Here is a 24,920-nt window from a genome sequence, read left to right on the forward strand (position 1 = left end):
CTAGGTAGGAAAAAGATAAAATTATTTCTGGGGTGGGATTTTTATTTAAGTATCTTTTTCAATTTTAATACAAAGAGCTTGTATTGCTTTTATAACCAGAAAAAAAAGTTTTTTTTTTCCGAAAGAACCGCTCTGATTTTGCCACTTACTGGTTTCGGCCCGGGCCAGCAGCGGAACTCCCATATTTCCAAGGACCCACATTCCAGCACTACCCCAGCCCCTCGGAGGGTGTGGCCTCGGAGGTATGAGACCCAGGAAAAGGCGGGCAGTGGTGAGGCCGCCCCTGCCTCCGGGCAAGCACAGCGTCTGGACCGGAGCTCCGGACTTGCCAGGGGATCCGGTGGCAGAGGTGTACACACGCCGGGAAGCGCTCAGAGCCAGAACGTTCTCCGCTTACCACGCGCCCGGTGTGGGCACTGGGAAGGGCAGGACGCTGGCTTCAGGGACCGCCGAGAGCCAGGAGGGCGAGAGGCCAGGGGGCCCCTTCAGCCGCCGTCCCAAACTCCTGCCCCAAAGTAGCCGACGGGGAACCGCGCCAGCCCGCGCGCCCGCCGAACCTTCAGTGACTGACGGGAGGTGGGGGTGTGGGCGGAGCTTCACGCGCGAGCTGTGATTGGAGTAACCAACACCTCGGGGAGAGAGGGCAGGCAAGACCCGGGGGATGCGCAGAGGCGGGTGCTCAGAGGCCTCTAAGTGATTGGCTAGCAGCGGAGTGAACCAGGCGCTGTTCCGATGATTGGCAGGCGGTAGACAGCCCTCAGAAACAGCCGTGGCTTCACCCATTGGCATCCTGTGAGAGTAGGCGGGAATGGTTCATCGTGTGGTGCTGGTGATTAGCTGGCGGCTGAGAGCGAGTTGGGGAGGGAGCGGGGGGTGAGTGGGTGGTGGGAGCTGCGGCTTCCTTCTTCTTATTGGCTGTTGAAGTGAGTAGGGGTGGTACGAAGGTCCAGCGACTCCCTGGGATTGGTGGGTGCTGGGGTGAGTGACAGACAAGGGGGCGAGCTGCGCGACCAGCGGTTTGTTTTTCGGAGCGTTCCTGAGGTGGAGAACGGTGGCCGGACAGAGCGACTGCGAGACTGAGGGACTGCCGGGCGGGCGGGTTGAGCGGCGCCGCCGAAGCCGGGCTGGGCCGAGCCGAGGAGCGCCAGGGATGTAGCGGGCCACCCTGCCCATGCCACAGCGCCCGGCCGCGGGCGGAGCCGGAGCCGGAGCCTGGGGAGGCGGCGGGGGCCCCGAGCGCAGCCCGCGCCCCCTGCGCGGAGCCAGGGCCGCTGCCGTCCCCGCCGCCCGGGCCCCCGGCATGCAGCCCCGGCTGCGCAGGTGACACTCGGGCCCAAGCCGCCGCCGCCGCCATCGCCACCATGGGTGAGTGTCGCCACCGCCCCGGCCTGTGCCCGCGCTGCTTCGCGTCGCCCCGCCCCGGGCTGAGGGGAGGAGGACCCTGGGCCGCCGCCTGACAGGCATGGACAGCCCGCCCGGCCGGGGCTGCAGACCGCCGGCGCCCGCCCGCCCCGCTGGCGGCTCCGCGGCCCGGGTGGGGGTTCTGGCGCCCCCGGCCCGCCGGGGCGGTCCCGGCCGGCGGAGCCCCCTCGGCAGCCTCCTTCCGGGCCGCGCGGCGGGCGCATCCCGAGGAAGCGGCGGCCGGGTCGAGGGCCCGTGCTCGGCGGGGCAGCCCGCTCCGGCCCGAGCGAGCCGGCCCGCGAGCCCGAGGGCGGGGGAGCGAGAGCGCAGTGTGGGGCCCGGGCTGGAGGCTGGTGCAGGCCCAGCTGCTGTTGTGTCTTTTCCTTGATTTGCTTTTTTTTCCTGCCTGTGTCATTTCCTTCCCTTTGCTCACACTGGCCGGCCTGCGAGAGTTCCCGGGGCTCGCTCTCGAGCCCTGTGCGCGCCCGGGAGCAGAGGGGAGGGCGTGCGGGAGATAGGCTGCGAGGTGATTAAAACGGCAATCACTGTTATCAACAGCACGGTTGAGAAATGCGAGCTGCACGCAGATTGCTGGAGGTTAGGAATTGGTCGGGGGCTGCCAGTTATAATTCACATCCTGCTTTTTGAAAATCCGGTTGCAGTGTTTTACATCCATTATTTTTATCTTGCGGTATCCCTGAAATTATGTAACTTGTGAAAGAGAGCAGCATTCGCTACACAAAAGAGTCTCTATGAAATCATTTCCTTTTTATCAATATTTGCAATTTCTGTTGTGAAGATGTAATCTAAGAAAGGCTTTTAATGTCTTCCACACGCAGCATTTGAACTGAATTGTATTTCATGTCCTTTTTGGTAACTTAGCAAATGCCTGTTGGACTAGATTAAGAAGCAAATAACATTTTAGATGTATTTTGCTTCTCTTGTTGAATCAGTTATTGTGATACTCTTGTCCACAATCACAAGTTTTGCAAAGTATTTGGTATTGTCCTAAATAATCCAGGGGTACACTTCAGTGAAGGGATCCTTTGCAAAGCCATTCATTGCATCTGCGAAGTGCCCCATGTGAAGAGAGAACATTAATATTTGCTTTGCCCTATAGCAAGGTCAAGTCATTTTTGTAGGGGGTTAAGTGTATGCTGTGTCACATTGGGCAGATATTCTTTTGCAGCCTGTCTCTACACTCTGGCTTTGAATGAACTGCCTTGTTCTATTCCATGCTGCCCCTCATTCAGTAAGGGATGGGTTTGTTCATTTGCTGGGCTTACTGTTTCGTTCCCTTACCTCAGAAGTGCTTGCTCCTCTTTGGAAAGTCTCCTATGACAGTAGGCAAAAAAGGAACCTAGTAAGGCTTTGTATTTAACTACATAATTGAACAAATACTTATTGAACATTTACTATAAATGGGGTGCATAATTCTTCTTGTCCTCCCCAGGCTTCAAACATTTATCTTGTGTTCTAGAATTTGGTGATTGAACTAAATCTTTGAATTGTGGGGGTAGTCTTAAGCCCCAAAGGGGGTGTGAAATACTTGACGGTGTGCAGACCTCCCACTCCCCACTTTCTTTCTTTCTTTTTTTTTTTTTTTTTTGTGAGGAAGATCAGCCCTGAGCTAACATCCATGCTAATCCTCCTCTCTTTGCGGAGGAAGACCAGCTCTGAGCTAACATCTATGGCCAGTCCTCCTCCTTTTTTTTCCCCAAAGCCCCAGTAGATAGTTGTACGTCATAGTTGCACATCCTTCTAGTTGCTGTATGTGGGACACGGCCTCAGCATGGCCGGAGAAGCGGTGTGTCCGTGTGCGCCTGGGATCTGAACCCTGGCTGCCAGTAGCAGAGCGCGCGCGCTTAACCACTAAGCCACAGGGCTGGCCGGCACTCCCCCCCCCACACTTTCTTGACTGCTAAACTAGTTAGAGTGCCCAGATGTGTTAGCTACATTTCATAGTCTAACATGAAAATAGATGTCAGCCTGTTTTCACATTTCAAGACATTTTCAAAAAATTTAAATATGTGAGTATATGGAGAGACGGTGATGGGGAGGAAAGGAACTATGTAGGTAAGATCTAGATCCCCAAAGAAAAAAGGACCAGGAACTCAGTGTCTTCTCATTTGGTGGCTGCAGTATATTAGGCAAGCTGGTTTAAGAACCACTGACTAGGGCCGGCCCCGTGGCTTAGCGGTTAAGTGCGGGCGCTCAGCTACTGGTGGCCCGGGTTCGGATCCCAGGCGCGCCCCGATGCACCGCTTCTCCGGCCATGCTGAGGCCGCGTCCCACATACAGCAACTAGAAGGATGTGCAGCTATGACATACAACTATCTACTGGGGCTTTGGGGAAAAAAAAAAATAAAATAAAAAAAAAAAAAGAACCACTGACTGGGGGCCAGCCCCGTGGCATAGTGGTTAAGTTTGTGTGCTCTGCTTCGGAGGCCCAGGGTTCGAGGGTTCCCATCCTGGGCGTGGACCTACACACCGCTCAGCAAGCTATGCTGTGGCGGCATCCCACATAGAAAATAGAGGAAGATTGGCACAGATGTTAGCTCAGGGATAATCTTCCTCAAGCGAAAAGAGGAAAATTGGCAACAGATGTTACCTCAGGGCCAGTCTTCCTCACCGCCTCCCCCCCCCCCCCCCAAAAAAAAGAACCACTGCCTGGCTTTCTTCAGAACTCTCCCCTACCCCCGCATACCATTCTCTCCCTCTTTTGTAGATGACCTTGACATGCAATTAGAGCTAATACTGAATTCTCCCAGAAGCTGGCTCTTTATGTAGGGCTCAGCAAGGATAAATATGTACATACACACACAGTCTCTCGCTTAAATACTAGTTTCCGTTTTGGTGGTATAAATGATGAAAATTCAAATTCGCAGGTTTTAGTTGCTGTGGTTCTAGATGAACTCAGGTGGTTGATGAGAGAGCAACATGGACTTATTCATATTCTCATTACACTTGTTAAACTCCAGCCCAGTGAGGAAAGAACTAAAACTAATTTGAGTCCCTGCCCTGCAGGTTCTTTGGTTAACGGTCGTATTTTCCTGAGTTGTTCTAAGCCCCAAACTCAAGCCTGTTTGACAACTTGGGTTGGTAATAAAAACAGGTCAGATTTTATATTGGCTGTTAGCCCCAGTAAATTTCTAGTGGAAACTACACTTATCCCTGTAAATAATAGGAAATGTTCTTTTTTTTGGCTTTGATACTGTGTGGTTATTGAAAAAAAATGGGGCTTGACTGGTCATTTTTTCTTGGTCACACTAGAATTCTCTCCTAGTTTTAGTAATTATAGGCAAATGCTGTTAATAATACCTGAGATTAATTTACTAGCGTTTGTTTGGATTTTTTTGTGTGTGTGTGTGAGGAAGACTGGCCCTGAGCTGACATCCGATGCCAATCTTCCTCTTTTTGCTGAAGAAGACTGGCCCTGGGCTAACATCTGTGCCCATCTTCCTCTACTTTATATGGGACACCGCCACAGCATGGCTTGACAAGTGGTGCATCGGTGCGTGCCAGGGATCCGAACCTGCGAACCCCGGGCTGCCGCAGCAGAGAGCTCACACTTAACCGCTGCGCCACCGGACCGGCCCCTGTTTGGATTTTTTATAAATGCAATCTGAAACTTAGTGGGAAGTATTACTGAAAAGTATGTAACAACTTAGAAATGTTACAGGAAACTATAGTGAACTGAGTACAGGATTAAGGGTGGTGTGGTTCTGGTTTGATAGCTTGGTTTGAAGTCAGAATCACTGTGATTTACAGACACCTTGTGTCTCTAGAGTTCCAAGTCTGTTGGGAGCTCCTAGTTAGATCAGTCTCAATTCAGTTTGGCTAGAATCTGACCACGTGTGTAGACTCGGAATCGTTAGCAACTGTTTTGATTGAAATTGGGATCCCAATTTAATGAATCAACATGGCTATGTCACAACTAGATTTCTGATATTTTCAAAATTGATAGTCGGATTTTAAAACTGAATTTTAGGCTTTTGTAAAGAGCAAGTATCTGTCCAACTGAGCATTACTTAGGGGAGTACACAAAGGATAAGAAGCAGTTTTCTTGGTTCTATCTATGTAAGCTATCCATTTATTCTTTGCCCATTTATTGAATGTCTCTTATGTGTCAGGGGCAGTGTTAGGCCCTGTACCTGCATTTATTCTGTCCTTAAGAAGTTACAGTTAGGTAAGGTGAACCAAAAACATGTAAACAAGTGCAATAGGTGTCGTAGGTACTTTGTCAAAACTGTGTAAAGGTACACAGGAAGGAGCGATTCTATAGTTCAGGGAATGACATACATAACCCTATAGTCTTCAGGCCTTTGATTTAATTTCATTAAACATTAAAATAAAATATAGTGGTAATATATTGATTCTTATGAGGAAGCAGTGGCTTACTTTGTAATATGCATTTTTAAATTTTGGACCACCATCAATTAGTATTGAAGGGCTGTTATATCCCAGAAAAAGAAAATAAACACAAGAATTTGACTTTGAGCTCTAGCAAAGGTTCAACCATGTCCTTGAAGGAAACAAGTTTCTTATGAATTGATGCTGGGGCCTTTTTGCTTATATTTGCTATAAAATGATGTTTGCCCAGGTATGGACTGGGTAGAGGCAGTGGGAGTATATGAAATGTCATGAAGAATAAGATAGTAAAATCTGACTCAGCGACACTCTGAAGCACAGGATCTCCTGGGTGAGCAGTGTGATCAGATGATCTGGCAGAGCTGGGTAGAGCGTTGACAAGATGAAGAAATAACATTGTTAGTTAAGTGAAAACAAAGATTAAAATATTACTTTGGGGATGTGTATATATGGAAAAGAGTGTCTGGCATAGTAAAGGGACATCATGTAGGACAACAATGTTTATTGAAGGACATGGTGCTTCTGGAGACTTTTCTGGGTTTTTAGCCAAGGGAATTCATGAATGGGAGTGCGTTAAGACCCTGCTTTTAGAGAGAAGTAATAGTTCAGTCTGGAAGAGTGACTTCCTCCTGGAGCTCAAGAGAGAAGAGTGTGTTGCCTGGCAGCCTCCATGCCATAGGTCAGGGGATGAGGAGAAGAAAAATTACGCGCTGCTGGATGATTATAGATATCTGTCTGCTTAAGAGCTTCCAGTTTTTAAGCCTGGACTCTAATCCTTGTTTCATAGATCCCTTCTTTTGTATTTTCTTTTTTTTAATTAATTAATTAATTTATTTATTTTTGCCCCCAAAGCCCCAGTGGATAGTTGTATGTCATAGCTGCACATCCTTCTAGTTGCTGTATGTGGGACACGGCCTCAGCATGGCCGGAGAAGTGGTGCGTCAGTGCACGCCTAGGATCCGAACCGGGCTGCCAGCAGCGGAGCTCGGGGAGCTCGCGCACTTAACCGCTAAGCCACGGGGCCGGCCCATCTTTTCTATTTTCTATGAATAGTCCTCCCCTCTCGATTCTTAACCTCTTAATCTCTAGAATTAACTTCTTCCTCTGTGCTTCTTCCTAGTTGCTCAGACCACCCCCATCCTCTGGAAATCTTTTCGGGGTTATAGCACACTATTACCCGTGCCTCAACTTGTTCACATGTAAAGTTCACAAATGCATTGTTGATTTCCAGTACTTCCAATTTTCTTTTCATCTCCAGCTTCTTGATTCCCTTTAAAATTTTGTTTCTGCCTCTACCACTCTGCTGGATCTGCCTGGCCTATGCCTGCCGCTGCCCTTCTTTGGTCCTGGCTTCTGTGGTGTCACTCTTTTGTTTTTTCTAATCCTCTTTAAGGCTTATTTGCCAGCATACCTTCTTCCTACTCTACTCGATACGGATTACTACTCACTGAGGATCAGTCCTTGACTCTATTTTCTTCCCCTCTGCCCTTCACTTACTTTCATGACCTTTCTCTCCTCAGTTCATTTTTTAAGCTCTCCTGCATAGCTGGAACAGCTTGCTTTTCTGAAAGAATCTTTATTCTGTTAATAATTTTGTAAAATAATCTCTACAAGCTTTTGCTACTCACATTGTAAAAAAATTTTTTTTACACATGTGCATCTATGTACTCTGATTTGTATATTGTCTAATTCAGTCTCTTTATTTGTATAACCTTGTATTTGTGTGTCATCTATCCTTTTACCCCCAGAGTTTGAATACCTTGAAATATCTTTCAGAACAATCTAATGTATAATACATGATAGGTACTCAGTAAATGGTTATTGTTAATATTAATAAAAATTCATGAATAAAATTAAGTATTAGGATTGATTAAGCGGCCTCCAGTCTTTTCCCATTGACCTTTTTCCATTGATGATAATAATAGCCATCATTTTTTTAGCATTACCAGGGGTTAGGTGTCATGAGGAATGATTTGAAAGTTTTTTTTTTTTGTTTAACTCTCACAGAAGCTCTGTGAAATGATACTTTTATTATCTCCGTTTTGCAGATGAGGAAATTGAGGTTGAGGGAAAATAAGTGATTTGTTCAAGGCCTCCTTAAATCCAGGTCTTTCTGACTCCAAAGTCCATATATCTGACTGCTGCACTCTAAGAAAGCTGCTGTTATTAAAAGTTTTGTTTGTTTGTTTTTATTTTTTAAGGAATGCCATACTGGAGTGCTGATAATTCAGTTAAAATCTCAATCCAGGAAGAAATGCCTGAAAGAGCCACTTGATTTACTTCCTGTCTTTATCCATGTCCTCAGTTTGAAGTATCAGTTTAAGAACCTGTCTGCCTCGAGCAATGTATTCGACACAAAATCAGATTCTATAACCCTGTTTCACTTATGTCTGTTGTCCTGGATTTCAAGAGATAGTGCCAAACCATTCCTCTAGTGTGTTCTCAGCACTGGAACTACCAAACAAGTTTATCCATTAAGTAATGCCAGGAATTGGTTAGCTTCCTGGAAACAGAATTTGTCAACCTGATAAACCAGCTCTTATAATAGAATCATCTTATACAGAATTAGAAATGATTTCTCTAGTCATACTTGTCGTAGATTTGACTTGAAAAGTGTGTGTGTGTGTGTGTCTGTGTGTGTTCACATCCATCTTGTTTCACTATCTGAGTTGAGACAACAACTGAAATTCTCAATTCTAAGGCTGGTTATCTTGATACGGAAAACTCCATGCATTCTGCTGTTGGGAATCTCTCTCCATGCGATGCTCCTCAGAAAACACCTACCTAGTCATAAACCTCCTTATAATGATCCCAGTTTACTGTTACAGTTGCCTAATAATTTTATACATATATATTATATTTAATAACATATAAGCCAATTTAATATATAAGCCTCTGTATATTATATATGTATAAACCAATCTTCCTAGCTTAGGTGTTATGTTCTAGTTTTTAAACCTTGGTTGGGAGGTTAAAAAATGAAAAACCAAGCAAGTGCCCTTTCTTTAAGGAGCCTATAGGGAAATTGCTAGAAAATATAAAGTAATTGATGGGGGCCGGCCCCGTGGCTTAGCGGTTAAGTACGCGCGCTCAGCTACTGGCAGCCCGGGTTCGGATCCTGGGCGTGCACCGACGCACCACTTGTCCCACCATGCTGGGGCCACGTCCCACATACAGCAACTAGAAGGATGTGCAACTATGACATACAACTATCTACTGGGCCTTTGGGGGAAAAAATAAATAAATAAAATTAAAAAAAAAATAAAGTAATTGATGGGATATATGTGTTTTAATTTTGACAGGTCTTTCTGTAGATACCTACTTCTTCCTCATTCGTTATCCCTTTTACCTCATTCTTTCAGTACAACTCGATCACCCTCATACATACTTTTGTGTATATTTTGAAATGGAATTAGATGGGAAGCTACTCTACTGATGTTTTTCCTGCAAGTTTTAAATCTTATTTTACTTTTCTGAGCGGGCAAAAACCTCTTCATGGGCACCTTTCTCCTTCCTTTCTGCACCTCCTCAGAGGGCATGTAGGGCACCTGAGCAGATTTGGTCTAAGAAGAGGGGAGAGGTAAATAGCACAATTTTACTTTCCATACTTCATTCCATTCTTTCCTTTCCACAAAGTATTAGAATATTTCCAAGGGACAATGATAAAGGGCAGAAGATAGGTACTCTCCACTCTTTGGGTGGAGTCTCTTGTACTCACTTCTTTTAATGTGTGTCCCAAGTTCCCAAGTGACTCATTTGTCACCAAAGCAAGTGTAACAACTCATCCTTCATGTTCCTTTTTAGACCAACAGATTTATATATTTTCAACTCTTAAATGCTATTTGAGTGGACAAGGATCTCTGGAAGGATCTGGGGAATTTTGCAAAACATGGAATTGGGCCGATTTGGGTTCTGGGTTTTGGCCAGTTGTCTTCAGTGCATGAGAACTCAAGTACTCTATGCTATTTCAAGAAAAGGGGATTAAAAGTAATGCCAGTAAGGCAGAGACAATGCACTGCTTGGTCAGTTAGGGAAGAAAAACAATAGAACTGCCTTTTGACGTCCCTGTGGGAAGCAGAAGGCCTATAAACTTGTAAAGAGTTGGGAGGGGGGCATTCAAAGGCTAGGCTTGTAAAAAAAAATTCTGTTCAAAGCAGCTACCTGAGGTCCTTGTTTGGTACCTTTTAAAATGTGCCTTCCTACATGTGATGCTTTAAGAATAAGTCTGTGACTGTCCCATAATCAGCTCTCCATGAATTAATCTTGTCACTCAGTACCCTAGTACACTGTGCTGTGTTGTTTTTCACTTCACTCCAGCTTTCCATCTATTTTTCCCGATTGAGTTTCTCTGGCACAGGAGGAATTGCTCTGTTTGAGCACCTCCTTTGCCCCCCTGCATTGGTAATTATTACTGCCAGAAATCTGATTGCAGAGCTGTTAAGAATCCGTTAAAATTCAAGTTGCCATAGTCTGACCTCAGTTATCTGGCTGCTTTTGAGAGACATCAAATGTATGTGATTATAGTTATAACGTCTGTCATTTTACCTGGGCAGAACTCCCTGAGTATTAGTCATATAATTTGTGAAAGTAATTCGCTGGTCAGTATTAAAGTATCTTAGCCCATGTGCTCTCTTTTATTGCAGACGAACAGGAGGCATTGAACTCGATCATGAAGGATCTGGTGGCCCTCCAGATGAGCCGACGTTCTCGAGCTCCTGGATATGAGACCATGAAGAACAAAGACACGGGTCACCCAAATAAGCAGGTATGTGTGGTCCTGGAAGATTTAACTAAATTTTGGGGGAAGGGGTTTTCAAATGGGAAATATTTGAGAAGCAAAGGATACTCTAATACCAGGCTTGAATGCTATTGGCCCCTTCTTTTTGTCTGTTAAATGGTAGATGATATATACCAACCAGGTGTGGGTCATGATCTGCAGTCCCAAAGCCTTGTGCATAGTGTTTCATCTGTGGAGAATAAGAATAATTCCTTTGCTTATTATGGGGACAGTATTTGTATAATTTTTCCTTTACAGTGATTATTTGGCAAATATTTTATCCAGGTTCACAATTCCTAATTCAGAAGGTTTTTAGCTACCTTACAGTATATACTTAGGAAAAATTAATTAATTTTGGTATTCGTTTATGTAAAATATAATTAGGAAGGGAAATTTATTTAATAAAATGTCATATATTCTAAAGGTAACAGTGAATGATTTTGTTGTTATTGTTGTTTACAGTTGTTTCCCCATATTAACTCAGGTAGTTGCGGGTGCCTATTTTATTGAGAGTTGTGTGCTTCTTTAGGAAAACAGTTCCTATTTTTGTTAACATTTAAACTTGTGAGCTGTTGAGAACCTTCTTCTCACCTCCATTGTCATTTACCTCCGTTTTCTCGATACTTTGGCCTGTAGAGAGGAGTGAATGATGGGGGGTTTTGCTCTCTAGTGGGTATCTGGTGCTATATCAGATGGCTGTGTTTGGTGTGTTTGATGAAAATTTGTCCATTACATCCTCCCTTGTTGTTCTCTTCATTATCAGCTAACCTTCTCGCTCCTTGTTTGCACCTTGTCTACCAATTCTTCAGAAGTACCCTTGACTCCTCCAAAAAGTATAAGGCCTAGAACTTTTTCAGTCTGAGGTTTGCTAGATATAGCTTCCCAGGGTATTTCCTGCCTTTAGGAAAACTAGGGACCCTGAGTTCTTTTGTTTCATGTTATAACAGAAGGATTAGTTTGGAAAGCTGCTTTTACTTTTGTGGTTACCTTACAGAACTGGGGGAACAACAGAATAGGGCCCATTCTTGTACTATTTTCATACATTATTCTGACTAATTGTGTGGGTTCTCCCTTGCTGTAACTCGTTTCTATTCAAAGCTGCTTTTGGAAGGAGTATTTTACCAGAAGTGAGTCCCCTCCCCCAGGCTTGAGTCTAATGACCTCACTTTCCTTCCTGTCTTCCTATGTGGAGTGTGCTTGTAACGCTCCAGTCAGCTGACCTTTCTCCAAATGGGACTATTAGCATGGATGTCAGTTAGTAGGTGAAAAGGGGAAGCTTTCTTGAGTTAGAAGGCGCAAAGGGACCAAACTGGGAAGAGGAGGGGTGGACTGGTCCCTGATCATTCCTTGAAGGGAGATGACCTTTTAGGAATCCATCTGCTGAGAGCTTAAAAGCTATTATAAGAAAAGTCCTGATCTTTTACTGTGTCTGTTGCTGTGTTATTGGAGTCAAGTCAGTGGTTATGAAGGTAGAAGGCTGTGAAAAGGGTTGACTACTGGTGAGGAAGTAATCTTAACAAGAGGTACTGGCTCTTCAGACCCACAATTTACTTGAATATCATCAAACTTTTTCTGTTGCATGGAGGATACAAGTTATTAACCTCAGTTTTTTTGTTTTTAAAGAAAAAACACAACAGCAGCAGCTCAGCCCTTCTGAACAGCCCCACAGTAACAACAAGCTCATGTGCAGGGGCCAGTGACAAAAAGAAATTTTTGGTAAGGAACCAAATTGCCTGTTAAAGCTAAAATGTGCTTTTAAATCTGATACTAGTGCTGGAAGAGTGTGGAGTACATTTCCTGGACAAATCGTTTTAGTAGATTTGTAGGGAGTACTGGTTACTCATTGCCTATGTTCTACGCTTTTGGTCGCCATTTCTCATAACAATATTATTCATAAGCAGCCTTTATCAGTGCTCTCCAATAAACTTTCTGTGATGATGGAAGTGTTCTTTATTTGTGTTGTCCAATGTAGTAGCCACTAGCCACACGTAGCTATTGAGCAACTGAGGAACTGGATTTTAAATTTTATTTCATTTTAATTAATTTAAATTTAAATAGCCACATGTGGCTAGCAGCTGTTGTCTTGGACAGCACAACTTTATATACTATATAAGGGACTATTGTTGGGCAAGAAATTAAGTACATACATGCTTGGAGATGTTTAGCGATTCATTGGTACATTCATTCCTCCACATAGGTCGTGAGTTTCTATGCATTGTGTAAAGCTCATCAGTAGGAGTCCTATCTAAGATTCTATTCCAGGGAGCGTGGGGATCTGGGGGGAATGTGAAGCTACGGAACTAGCATGGCTGTTTAGAAATTGAAACTCAAAGTTTTATGCTAATATTAGGTAAAAGGGTGATGAAAATGTCAAGATAGCTTTTTCCCTTAATAGAGTCAAGGTCATAGAATGGTCTCTCCTGGGAAGTGTAGCAGATGTTCAGCTTCTGACCAGGAGAAGTATTCTTCAGCAAAATCCTGAAAGCAGAAAGAGGGCGAAAGCCTCAGTGAATGCATTTCTAAGAAGGATAGGGTGAGATGGAAGTGAGGGGAACATTTCAGCGGGGAGGTGTTTACAGCTTAGCGTGATAAAAAGAGTCTAGAGACGTTAATAATCTGTTAATGTAGGACTTTACAATATACAGAGTGAATTCACATTATTATCTTTGTTTTTGTTCGCTTGGGCCTGGGATAGGATTAAGCAGTTTTCTTCATTACCAGTTCTGCCAGAAGGTCTGTGCTTAGGAGGAGAGAGGAATGAAAGATCAAAACCTAATTTAAATAGCTAAGAGATGCTAAGTTGGGCTAAAGATTCAAATCGCAGGGTCCCAGTTGAAAGTGACTGAGTATTTTGGCCAGCAAGAGAGGTTGTTTATTCAGGGATGGGATGGTGCTAGCAGAGGCAAACAGCGTATAGGTGTGAGAATGGCAGTGTTGGCTACAGGCAGAGCTGAGATTGATATAGCCTTATGGGGCTCAAGTTTGGCACAGCAAGGCAAGCCAGAGGAGCTGTGGGTTCATTGATAGAATTGTTTGGGGGCTGAGGCCTGGAAGAACTGGAAAACCGAATTTAATATCTCGGCTTGGCAGGACTTGACATCCTCTTCCCTAAGTAAACAAGCTAGGTAACTAATTGAAAAAGAGAATGCATTTGAGAACAGCTAAGCATTTTGAGCTGCTGTGGAAGTACATGAGCAGTGAGGTGCATTGCAATGAACTATTTGCTAGGAGATAGGCTCTGTGTTCTCTGTATTCTCCCTCCTGTACATTAGGTCCCTGGAAGCCTACAGCCTGGCTAGAGCTGGCTGAACATTCTTAGATGATGGCACATCCTAGGTGTGGCCGGGGCCCGTGGATGGTTTGCAGGCCATGATGTGCAACATCCCTTTAGCAGTCATCAACTCACAGTGCTTTATCAACAGGTGCTATTTCTCTGTGAGGCTGACAGCTTAGTGTAGTGAAAAGAACAGCACTGGCCTAGAAGTCACTGAGTTTTTAATAATCCATTAACACAGGATTTTACAATTTACAGAGTGCTTTGAGCTACAACAGTTAAGAACAATAACAGCAACTGATAAGCCTATGTATAATACTTTAAAGTTTACAAAACGCTTATGCAATGGTATTAAGTATAGCCAGGGAGCAAACCCTGATCTTCTGATTCCTGGTCATAGTAATTTTACCGTGTGTAAGTCTAATAACCTTTCTAAGCCTCAGTTTTTCCATCTGAAATATAGACATAATACAGTCACAGGCTGCATAATGACTTTTTGGTCAATGACGGACTGAGAATACAATGGTGGTCCCATAAGATTAGTACTGTATAGCCTAGGTATATAGTAGACTGTACCATCTAGGTTTGTATAAGTGCACTCTATGATGTTTGCACAATGACGAATTTGCCTATTGATGCACTTCTCAGAACGTATCCCCGTCATTAAGCGACGCATGACTATACTACCTATTGTGTCTACTTAAAGTCGTCGTAAGATCATAGACAGAATGTAAAGCATTTCTTTTTTTTTTTTTTTTTTAAGATTTTATTTATTTATTTTTTTCCCCCCAAAGCCCCAGTAGATAGTTGTATGTCATAGCTCCGCATCCTTCTAGTTGATGTATGTGGGACGCGGCCTCAGCATGGCTGGAGAAGCAGTGCGTCGGTGCGGGCCCGGGATCTGAACCCGGGCCGCCAGCAGCAGAGCGCACGCACTTTAACCGCTAAGCCACGGGCCGGCCCAAGCATTTCTTACATTGTAAAACGAATGTACAAACATAAAGCAGTAGTGATTACATCACGTCTATGATGTTCTGGCATTGTGGGTACGAGCTCTAGTGAAAACTTTAAACCAGAACTATGCATACTGTCATGGAACTGAAAGGGTTCAGGTTTTCTATCTTTATTGGACTGTTATTACTGTCTATCAGATGGTCTTTTGCAAACTTTTGAAGCTAGCCTAATTTCTGAAAGTCCCAGTGGAGGAAGAAATAGAATCCTTATTTCCACGGATTCCTATTTCCCTTGATTCTTATCAAAATGGTAGGTGGAGGCTTGAACAGAGCCCAGGGTCTAAATCTGACCCTCCTGATATTCACTAGTGGATGCTTCAGAATAGAAAAGTTGATTTCTTCATGGCAGGCACTAGCAGGGCAGGGCTCTTGGTTATCAGTTCTAAAGGAGAAGAATTCTAGGAGCTGTTGCTCCAGCAGGGTCAGTGATTGAGCAGACTGTCTTTTGCTTTTACTGTGATAGATCTGCCTCTTCAGGACTTCCTTTCTCTTTCAAGGGTTGTTAATAGGATGGGCTGTCTAGTTTGAAAATAAAACATAAAGCAACATATGAGCCTGGTATTCTATTTTCTAAGAAGGTTGCTTTTTTTGTGTGTGTAAGGTAGTTCATTAAGCAACAATAGACAACTAATACACCATTCAGTCACTCATCACTGATTCATTCCAACACTCACCAAGCCCCTACTGCATGCCAGGCACAATGCTAGGACTGGAGATACAGAAAGAACTAGGGCAGAGAAGAAGGTTGCTTTATAATCATCTCTTTCACTGATCTCTTAGGGTTTTCCTAAGTCACACAAATAAAAATATTTTTGTTGCCTTTCTCTTTTTCTTCTCATTTATTTACTATCATTGGCAAGATAAGGACTCCAGTGCCAAAGATGTGGGAGCCATCAAAGCTGTACAACAAATACAGGGAGAGGGAGCACTACAGAATCAGAGAGAGGGTGCCAGGGATGATGGCTAGCCGAGCCCTTTGCCGGGTCAAATTAGTTTACAAACCTTTGTTGAGTAAGCAGTGTTGGATTTTTTTTTTGGTTTCTTGGGAGCCCTCTTGGATTACATGTTCAGTTGTTGAGTTCAGACTTTGAAAAGGTCATTTCTACTTAAGTTTGGTATCATCGAAGGTTACTCTTGTTGCCCCCGCTAAGTTCCCAAATCTGTAGCTCAACCTGGGGTCCTGCACTTTCCTTCTCCTGGGCATGGCTCTCACTTTTCCTTTCACCAGATTGGCTGTAGTGGGCAGGGGACTTGAACCTGCATAGACCTGAATTTTTGTACTGGAACTTTTTTCTCCGCAGCTGTGGCACCTCTCTATTCATTTCAACATGTGCCTATAGTCAAGCTTTTTGGACCTCCAAAAGAAATATAGGTTCCCTGTACCCTAGGAATCATGAGGTCTTATTGGGAAATGAGAAATACATGAGAAAAAGAAACTAAGGTAGGGTGAAACTATGCCTACATATATGGTTCAGATAGTGAGTGCTATAGGAGGCCAGGAAAGTAAAAGATGAACTTGGGCCGAAGGAGTTGTGGAGTCATTTCTGGAGGAGGTGACACTTGAACGAGGCTGTGAAGGATGTATAAAAGTTTAGTTTGGTAGAAAGGAGGAAGGGTGACGCTCCAGGTCCGAAAACTGAATGATTAAAGGCCTAGGGGAAGGAATGAATATGGCACATTTCAGGAAATTGGGTGGGCATTGATCCGGCTGGAGAGAGGGCTCCTGTTGAGAACAGTGTAAGATGGTTAGGTGAACTGAGTGAGCTTAAATTCGAGATGGCTTTGAATGATAGCTGAAAATTTAGACTTTATTCCATAGATCATGGGTATCACTGATTACTTTTTGAACAAGGAAGCAACATGGTGAGAGCAGTAGTTAAGATGACTGAAGCTGTAGAGGAATGTAGAATGTGTTGGAAGGGGAGAGCCAAGAAGTACAGATGCTGCTTTAGAAATCCAGGAGTGAGAGGAAAGGGGCTCAACGAGAGTGATGATGGAGACAGTGGCAAGCAGAGTCTTGTACTGGGGGCCTTTGAAGGGAGAATTGAAACTTGTTGTTTGGCTGTAAGGAGGGGAAAGGAAGGAAAGAATCAAGCAGAACTCAGAGGTTTGAGCCTGTAGCCAGGAGAGCTGTGGGATCAATGTTAGAAATGCCAACACTGAGAAGGGAGACTAGCTTAGGAGGATAGTTGATGCGGACACATGGATAGGTTGAGTTCGCAATTACAGTGAAAAAACTCTTGAGAGTGTGTGCATATATGTGTGTGTAGTTTTTGCAGGTCCATAGTGCCTTATCTGCAATTCTGAAATCCAAAGAGTACTACAAACTGAAAGGCTTTCTTTTTCTTTCTTTTTTTTTTTTTTTGTAAATGTGCGGCAAACTCATTTGGGAACAAAACCTGGCCTGAGCAGACACAAGGCTATTTATAGTCTTTATTTATTCCACTTATTGTGAAAATTCATACTTTTCACTACAAAAACTAGCTTGTGCTGTCTTAACAGATAAAACCTAAATCTTAGTGACTTAACACATGACCAGTATGGGAAAGGAGAGGACAGTGTTCCCCACAGTCACTTAGGGACCCTGACTGAGGGTGGCTCCACTGACCTGGAACATATGGCTGCCAGGGAAGAGAGTATAGAACTCAAATCTGTTTCCAGCTCTTGGTCAGAACTAGTCACAAAACCCCAAACTAACTTCACGAGAGGCTAAGCAATGCAGAGGAGCGCATGGAATACCTATGAGCAATCTGCCTCTGTCATGGGAGTGTTGCCCCAGACACCCTTCCCTGCGGGGAGGTGTCCCATAATATATAGAACATGTACCATCATTACCTCTCTAAACCCAAAAAGTGCATTCCGAAAACTTTTGGCCCCAAGGGTTTTGGCTAAACCATAATGGGCTTGTATTATCATTTATTGAGCGTTCACCATGTGTCAGGTACTGTTCTCATATCTTTACCCAATTATTTCATTTAATTCTTTTGATAACTCCATGAGATAGATATTATCACTATTCTAACAGGAAACTGAGTCACAGAGCTGTTAGTAACAAGTTTAAGGTCACATAGCTAAGAGGTTGTAGAACCAGGATTTGAAGTCAGACAGTTTGACTCTAGTGCTACATTCTTAACAATGACTTATCTGCCTCATATATGTGGCAGACAGATGAAGTTTTGCTTGAGAGATAGGGGCTGGACATAGAGATTTGGGAATCTTCTGTTTAGAGGTTGCCTGATTTTTTTATTCCTACTGAGGAAAAGATGTGAGGAGAAAGGGAGAGATCCAGAGGCCAAAAGTCCGGACATGGAGGACCAGTCACATGTTGGGGGAGGGGTGGGAGAAGCCGTGAGGAACAGGAACTAGCAAAGAAGCAGAAGTGGTTAGAGTGGTGGCAGGTTCCCTGGGCTGGAATAGAGTCACAGAAGGCAGGGGAGGAGAGAACCTCATGCAAGAGGACTTGGCCACCAGTGTGAAATGCCTCAGAGAGGCAAGGAGAATGGTTGGCAGGAAGGAATTGAATCCAGTTATCTTTATCTGAACTTTCCTTATCCATGGCTTATTCTGGTCAGCCTGACGGGAAACCCAGATTTAGGAATTTGGCAGATTTGGGCACATGGTGTGGTACATGGAAGCCGGTCATAGACCTGCATCCTGCTCTGGAAAGGCTGTCACCACATCAGAGAAGGGATTCAGAGCGCTAGGCATCTTTGTTTACACCGCTTACTAATCACAGGCTTGGTTAGTCTTGAGTAGGAGTGATTTGTGGTTTGAGGCAAAAGTTTAATTCCCTTCTGGCTAAATTCACATAGAATAGTGCTCAGATTATGGCCCATCATGAAATAAATTTAGTTCCTTCGGTCCCACAAAGGGACGGAGGGGATTCCTTCGTAGGTGCATCTAAATATAATGTCCTAGTTGAAGAATGAGAGCTATAGTTATATGTTTTTTATTATTATAAAAAAATAGATAAAAATCAACAGATTAAAAAAATCAACAGAAAAAAAACCTAAGGAAATTTGAATAAACTATGGACTTTAGTTAATATACCAATATTGGTTAATTAACTGTAACAAAAGTACCATACTAATGTACGATGTTAATAATAGGAGAAACTGTGTATGGGAGGACAGAAGGGTATGTGGGCACTTTCTCCTCTACTTGCTCAATTTTTCTGTAAATCTAAAGCTGTTCTAAAAATAGACTCTCTTAATAAAAAATAATAATAATGAAAGCTACACCAAGGTGTGCTGGGCTGTGAGCAGGAGGAGGTGAAAGGATGTGGTAAATCACCTGCAGGGAAAGACAGGACTGCTAACTGCGGTGAGCACTTAGGAGCACTCCAGAGCCAGTTGTGGAACTAGAGAGTATAGGACGCTGGAGATGGCCTGTCAGAGCATAGCAGCATGTCTCAGGCACCGTGCTTTGGTGGGCCCTTGCCGTGGTAACTGCTTAGCATTTCAGGGGAAGGAGAAAAAGAAGACATTGAAAAAACTGCTGTCGCTCATATAAACCTTGAATCCACATGATAACTTCCTCTGCAGCACTGCCCCACCTTTCTGCTTGCACACACACATGTGTGCACACATGCTCACCTAGAATGCAGACCAGATCACGTAGACTGCCTTCCCGTTCTACCTCCTCCATCCCCATCCACTCACAACCTCAGCCAAAGCTTCCTCTACTGGTTCCCCTGGCTCCGTAGCTTGCTGCATGATTGGTACCCCTGTGCCCTGGTTCTGACTCCATTGTTATTTGATCTCCTCTATGAGTTCCAAAAAGTAAGACCTTTTTGAACTACCACAAAAGACCCTGTGGTAGTTTCCTTCTTTCAGTGCTCCCATTGCAGCCCTGCATCTGTGAGTAAAATAAACTTCCTTTGCCTGTGTGACGCTTAAATTGTAGTATAGCATGGTGGTTAAGAGCTAGGCTTCCAGGATTTGAATCCTGGCTCTTCTTTTAAAGCATTGTGACCTTGAGGGAACTTAGTCAACTTCATTATACCTCAGTTTCTCCTGTAAAATAGGGATAATTATAGTACCTGTTGTGCGGATTCGTTTAATTGATATATGTAACATGTTTAGAACAAGACTTAGTACATTGTAAATGCTCAATAAATGTTAGCTATTGTTGATTTCACTCACATGTGGAAGATAAACTAACACACGCACAGATAGAACAGTTTAGTGGTTACCAGGGGCTCGGGGGTGGGGGGTGGGCGCAAGGGGTGGAGGGATGCACTTGTATGGTGACTGATAAACAATAATGTACAACAAAAATTTCACACACACAAAAAAATAAAATCATTGGAAGAACTGTAAAAAAAAATTAAATAAAAAAATAAATGTTAGCTATTGTTATATGTTATTAATGGATAAAGTGGTCCATATGTTACATTAAAGGATGAGAGAGCTATATCAGGGCTATGCTTTGAAGAGTTGTCACATTGCAGGCCTCTTTCCTCAGGGAAGCTTTGCTGTCTGCTGTTTAGTGTGTGAACTTTTCAGGGACACAAAGCTCTTTGAGCCCCAGTTTCCTTGTCTTTAAAATAATGGGTTAGAGGGTGGTACTCTTATGTTTTAATTCAGCGATTCTCAAGGTGTCGTCTAGGGACCCCTAGCAGGTTCCCAAGAACCTTTCAGGAGGTCCATGAGGTCAAAACTATTTTTGTAATAATATTAAGATGTTACTTGCCCATTTCATCCTCATTCACTTAAGAATGTACAGTAGAGTTTTCCAGAGGCTACATGATATGTGTTATCACAGCAGATTGAAAGCAGAAGCTGAAATGAGAATCCAGCTGTCTCCTATTAAGCCACAGATTAAAGAGATTTGCACTGTCACTAAACTTTTTAAAAAATAGTTATTTTTTATAAAAATGTATTTATGTTAACATGTAATGGTTTAAAAATGAATAAAATAAACTTAAATTTTCTCAGTTTTAATTTCTAATATGGAAAATATCAATAGATATAACCTACAAAAACAAAAGCTCTTGGGGTCCTCACTAATTTTTAGAGTGTAAATTAGAACCATGGGTCCAGTTCAGTGGACTGGAAGAGAATTCTAGCCTGCTGATCTCTTAGGAAAAGGGAGTTCTTTATGCATCCACCCTGCCTTTCAAACTGTCTCCCTTTTCTGACATCTTCTCTGTCTGCACTGTGTTCCTCATCTTCAGATACTCTGAAACCCTCTTCTTTCTTCCAAGACACAGTATATTAATTTGTCTTTCTCAGTATAATTTTTATTCACTGACTCTGAATTCTTTCTCTCCTCCAGCTCTTTATTTGTTGGTTTCCTGACAATCTTACTTTTCTTTTTCCTCTATACCTGTTCTTCTGTAATATCTCTTCCCTTTTCCTGTCATTTTTAACTCCCTCGAGTTGTTTGTTTGCCCTTTACAATATCTCTTTCTCCTTGATTTGTTCCTTAACATTCTAACACTTTTACTTCCTCTTATTTCTAATATTTACACTCAACTCTGATCTTCAATAAATTAACCCATTTAACAAATATTATTAAGCACAAATATTATATACTATTCCTTTTGTCACTGGGGGTACAGAAACAAGATAGACATGATTCCTGTCCTCCCAGAGCTTCTAGGTTACTCATGATGGTCATTTAGGATAAAGCTGGGGACAATTAGAAGGTAATTTGTCCAGAGTCCTACTTTACTCCCACTGGGGGTAGCCTTGATAGGATCATGGAAATCAGTAGTAGCAGTAGCAAACATTTATTGCGTGTCTACTATGTATCAGGTATTTTACTTACATTATCTGGTTTAGTTCTCATATTAACTTTGCAAATTAGGTATGGTTAGCCCCACTCTACAGATGGAAAAACTAAGATTTAGAGAGGATAAGTAACTTGCTTGTGGTCCTATAGCTAGAAAGTATCAGTACCAAGATTTCTTTTTCTGTTCAGTCACATCAGCCAAGAAGGGAAAGGTATCCTGGCCAGGAGGTAATATGGTAGGAGAAACTCCAGAGCCAGTTGTGGAAATAGAGAGTGTATGAACATAGAAATGACATGTCAGAGCATAGCAACTGAGCTGGGGCAGCCACCTAGGGATCTTGTCCCACGAGCTTTGTTGCCCCTGAGGTTAGAACTGGAAGGCTCCAATTCATTGGAAAGGAATGCCTATCAGGGTAGAGAAGCTCAAACAGGAGCCATCAGGGATGTTTGCCTAATGTTGCTAAAGGACTGCCTGAGGCATACCTGGGCATGGCAGGAGTAACATGCCAGAGAGCCTGCTAACCTGTCTATCATTCCTTTGGCAGAGTGACGTCAGAATCAAGTTTGAGCACAGCGGGGAGAGGCGGTAAGTCTGTCTTCTGATCAGTGGTTGTGTTCATGTCTGCTGCAGTTCTCAGAAAGCATCCAGCTTGTGGAAGCCCTTTCCCTGGAGGGATCCCTGTGGGGTCACTGGCTGGGTAATGGGGTTGATTGGGCATAAAGGGGAAAATTTTGCCCTTGGCTTCTCCTACCAGTTGAACCTTGTTTCTAGTCTTACAATTGGAAGCCATTTCAGCTGCTAATGTTTTACTCTTCTGCTCTTATTCTGCTACTGTGAGGTCTGCCATTTTGCTAGGGGAGGAAGTCAGGACTTGAGCTCTACTCAGAGTCATGGCTTCCAGACGCACTGACACTGTGCCACCTGTGGGCATCAGAGAGAGATCAGGATTCTCCTGTGAGGTGGTGCCATTCTCATCCCTGGTAGAGTGGCCCTGGCTTTGTTCACATCAGGGGTCAGGTTGGTGAATTGGAAGTTTCTTTATAAGTTTCTAGGTCATGGGAAGCTGCATCAAGTCCGTGAGTTGTGAAAGATTTCTGATCATTTGAGGACAGAAAGAGGGAGTTTTTCAGTCTGTATTCTGTATCTTACCTTATTAGGGAAGTGAAAGTAATGTTACAAAATCCTTCTGTGCTTTTCTCCATTGTCAGTGTTTAGTTTTTTTATAGGAAGTCAAAGTAGAAGTTCTCAGTGGAGAAAAATATGACTCCACTTAATTTCTCAAGTTACTTAAGGAAAACCTTTTAAAAAGTACACAGAACTCTGGTCATACAGAACTCTGGTCATAGGATATTTGGGACCCTGTATGTGCATGTGTGTGGCACATATGTACATAAGTGTGCTTTTCAATATCTGTTTCCTGCTCTTTGCTTTTCTCTCCCATTGATACCCCCTTTTTCCTTTGCTTTGAGCATTTGTTGAGGCGAAGAGCGCACCCATGAGGATAAGATCCTCCTACTTTACAAGTCCCACCAGAGGACCTTAGTACCTCCAAACATTCTTGGTACTGGCAGTTCTCTGCTGCGGGCATCTTTCAGCCCACTTTGAAGCTAGCTCCAGAGGAGATCTATGGCTGCTGTTCTCTCTTAAAAAGATTCATTCACAAGCCTGCAAGGTTGTCAGAAGTTGCCCAGTGGAAACATTGTGCAAAGAGTGGTCTGCAGAGCCAGAGTCCTGCTTCTGCCATGTGGGTTCTAGGGCTGTTCCAGGCCTGGAGGGAGGAAGGTCTTCTGAGCTCTGTCCCCAGCTGCTCGTCTTGTGTCCCGCCAGTAGCAGAGAAGTTAAATTGTCACTTCATTGTTGATGCTTTTCACACTTATGACCTGACTGGGTTTTGGAGGGATTGCCAGACTCAGAGCAGCAGAGAGTTTTCAGAAGTAGATATGAAATCAAAAGCTCAATTGTGTTTGAGCCTAATTATGCAGTTACGCTCTCCTGAATTCCTGTTCCCAAAGTGGTATGCAGTTACAGTGAGCGGACTTACACTTAGAAAGTGTATGTGTTTAGTTTCAGAGAAGCTGCCAGATCGAAACCACAAATATTTAAGGTGGTCAGGCAGGAATGGCCTTTTGAAGCCCTAAGCGACAGAATGTTGGTATCAAGGTTTTGAAAACTGTGTATTCTCTTGTTGTGGAGCTGTTTTCAGGAGCCGTGGCATTTCTCTGTTTGTGTACTGTATGTGGAATTGAGGACTCTATATAAAGTTGGTACATGGAAGCCAAGTTCAAGCTGCTCTCTGCCAGGCAGCTCTGGTTTCGTGTATTTCATGTCTTAGGATTTTGCAGAGAATGTTATTGTGGGTTTGCTTCACTTTTTACAGGGAATATGGGTAGTATCTATCTAAATGTTGTAGGCCCTTACAGAATTAGAATTTACAGAAAAGAAGAAAGAAGTAGTGACTTTTCCCGTTCTTCTATGCCAGGTATCCATTCTGGTGGGCTGAGTGTCCCTTTGCTTTGGAAGAATGGGGACCAGACTCCTAACTCTCCTCTCTTAGCTCTAGGAGGGCAGAAGAAGAGGACTGTAGATTAGGATCTCTTAGCTCCAGGAAGGCAGAAGAAGAGGACTGTAGATTAGGATCTCCTTCCCTTTGAAAACCTTCATGTCTGGACACTGGTGGGGGTGGTTGTCACCCTAAAAATGCCTATTATTCAATGTAATGGCAGCAGCTTAGATCTTACCAAACTGGAAGTCCTGGTTTCTGATCTTGACCAGACTTTTGGGCTGCTTTTGGGGCTTTTGAGTGGCATACCACCAGGCCAAATACAGAATTTACTTCTGAGCCTGATCTTTTTCTAACAGTGTGCTGGGGACATCTGAGTGGTCTCCTGATATTTTATTCAGAAAGATTGGCCCCTTTTGAACTGTTGCTGAGGTCCTGATGAAGGGGGTATGATTTGTTCTTAGAAAGTAATGGAAAGCCGTTCTCTCAAAAGGCTCCAGAAAACACCCATTTCTAGATGTCACCTAACCTTATCACTGCTTGAGACCGCTAATTTGAGGGAAAAAATATAAGAATTATAATATGGATGGATTTCCTGGTGGATGTAAACTAATATATTTAGCAATATAATTTCCAAAAATGAAAGATGGTGATGGATGAAGGAAAAGTTATGGAGAAATTATCTTCCTGAGTTGTTAGGCTTCGTGTGAAGGATAGATTATGGTTTATAGTAATATTCTATCAATTTTGTCCAATAGAACTTTTTGCTATAATGGAAATTGTCTGTAGCTCTGTTGTATAATATAGTAGCCACTAGCCACGTGTGGCTAGTGAGCACTTGCACT

The 24,920-nt window shown here is 43.4% G+C and overlaps 1 protein-coding gene across 5 annotated transcripts in view; it reads left to right on the forward strand.

Annotated features, from left to right (window-relative positions):
• Positions 1–980: 980 nt before the first annotated feature.
• MAP3K3 (mitogen-activated protein kinase kinase kinase 3) overlaps positions 981–24,920 on the forward strand; it is a 61,114-nt gene continuing 37,174 nt past the window's right edge. Inside the window, exons 1-4 of one of the 5 annotated variants that reach the window (XM_087441390.1) lie at positions 981–1,365; positions 10,416–10,537; positions 12,173–12,265; positions 22,120–22,160. In XM_087441390.1, the coding sequence (XP_087297516.1) occupies positions 1,362–1,365; positions 10,416–10,537; positions 12,173–12,265; positions 22,120–22,160 (260 nt within the window). In that variant the 5' untranslated portion in view covers positions 981–1,361. The remainder of the gene's footprint in view (positions 1,366–10,415; positions 10,538–12,172; positions 12,266–22,119; positions 22,161–24,920) is intronic. The other 4 variants (XM_087441386.1, XM_087441388.1, XM_087441389.1 and 1 more) reach the window with 4 other exon arrangements.

Source organism: Ceratotherium simum, chromosome 16 (assembly GCF_057802395.1).
Source record: "Ceratotherium simum simum isolate JZ-2026a chromosome 16, ASM5780239v1, whole genome shotgun sequence".
Taxonomy (NCBI): Eukaryota; Metazoa; Chordata; class Mammalia; order Perissodactyla; family Rhinocerotidae; genus Ceratotherium; species Ceratotherium simum.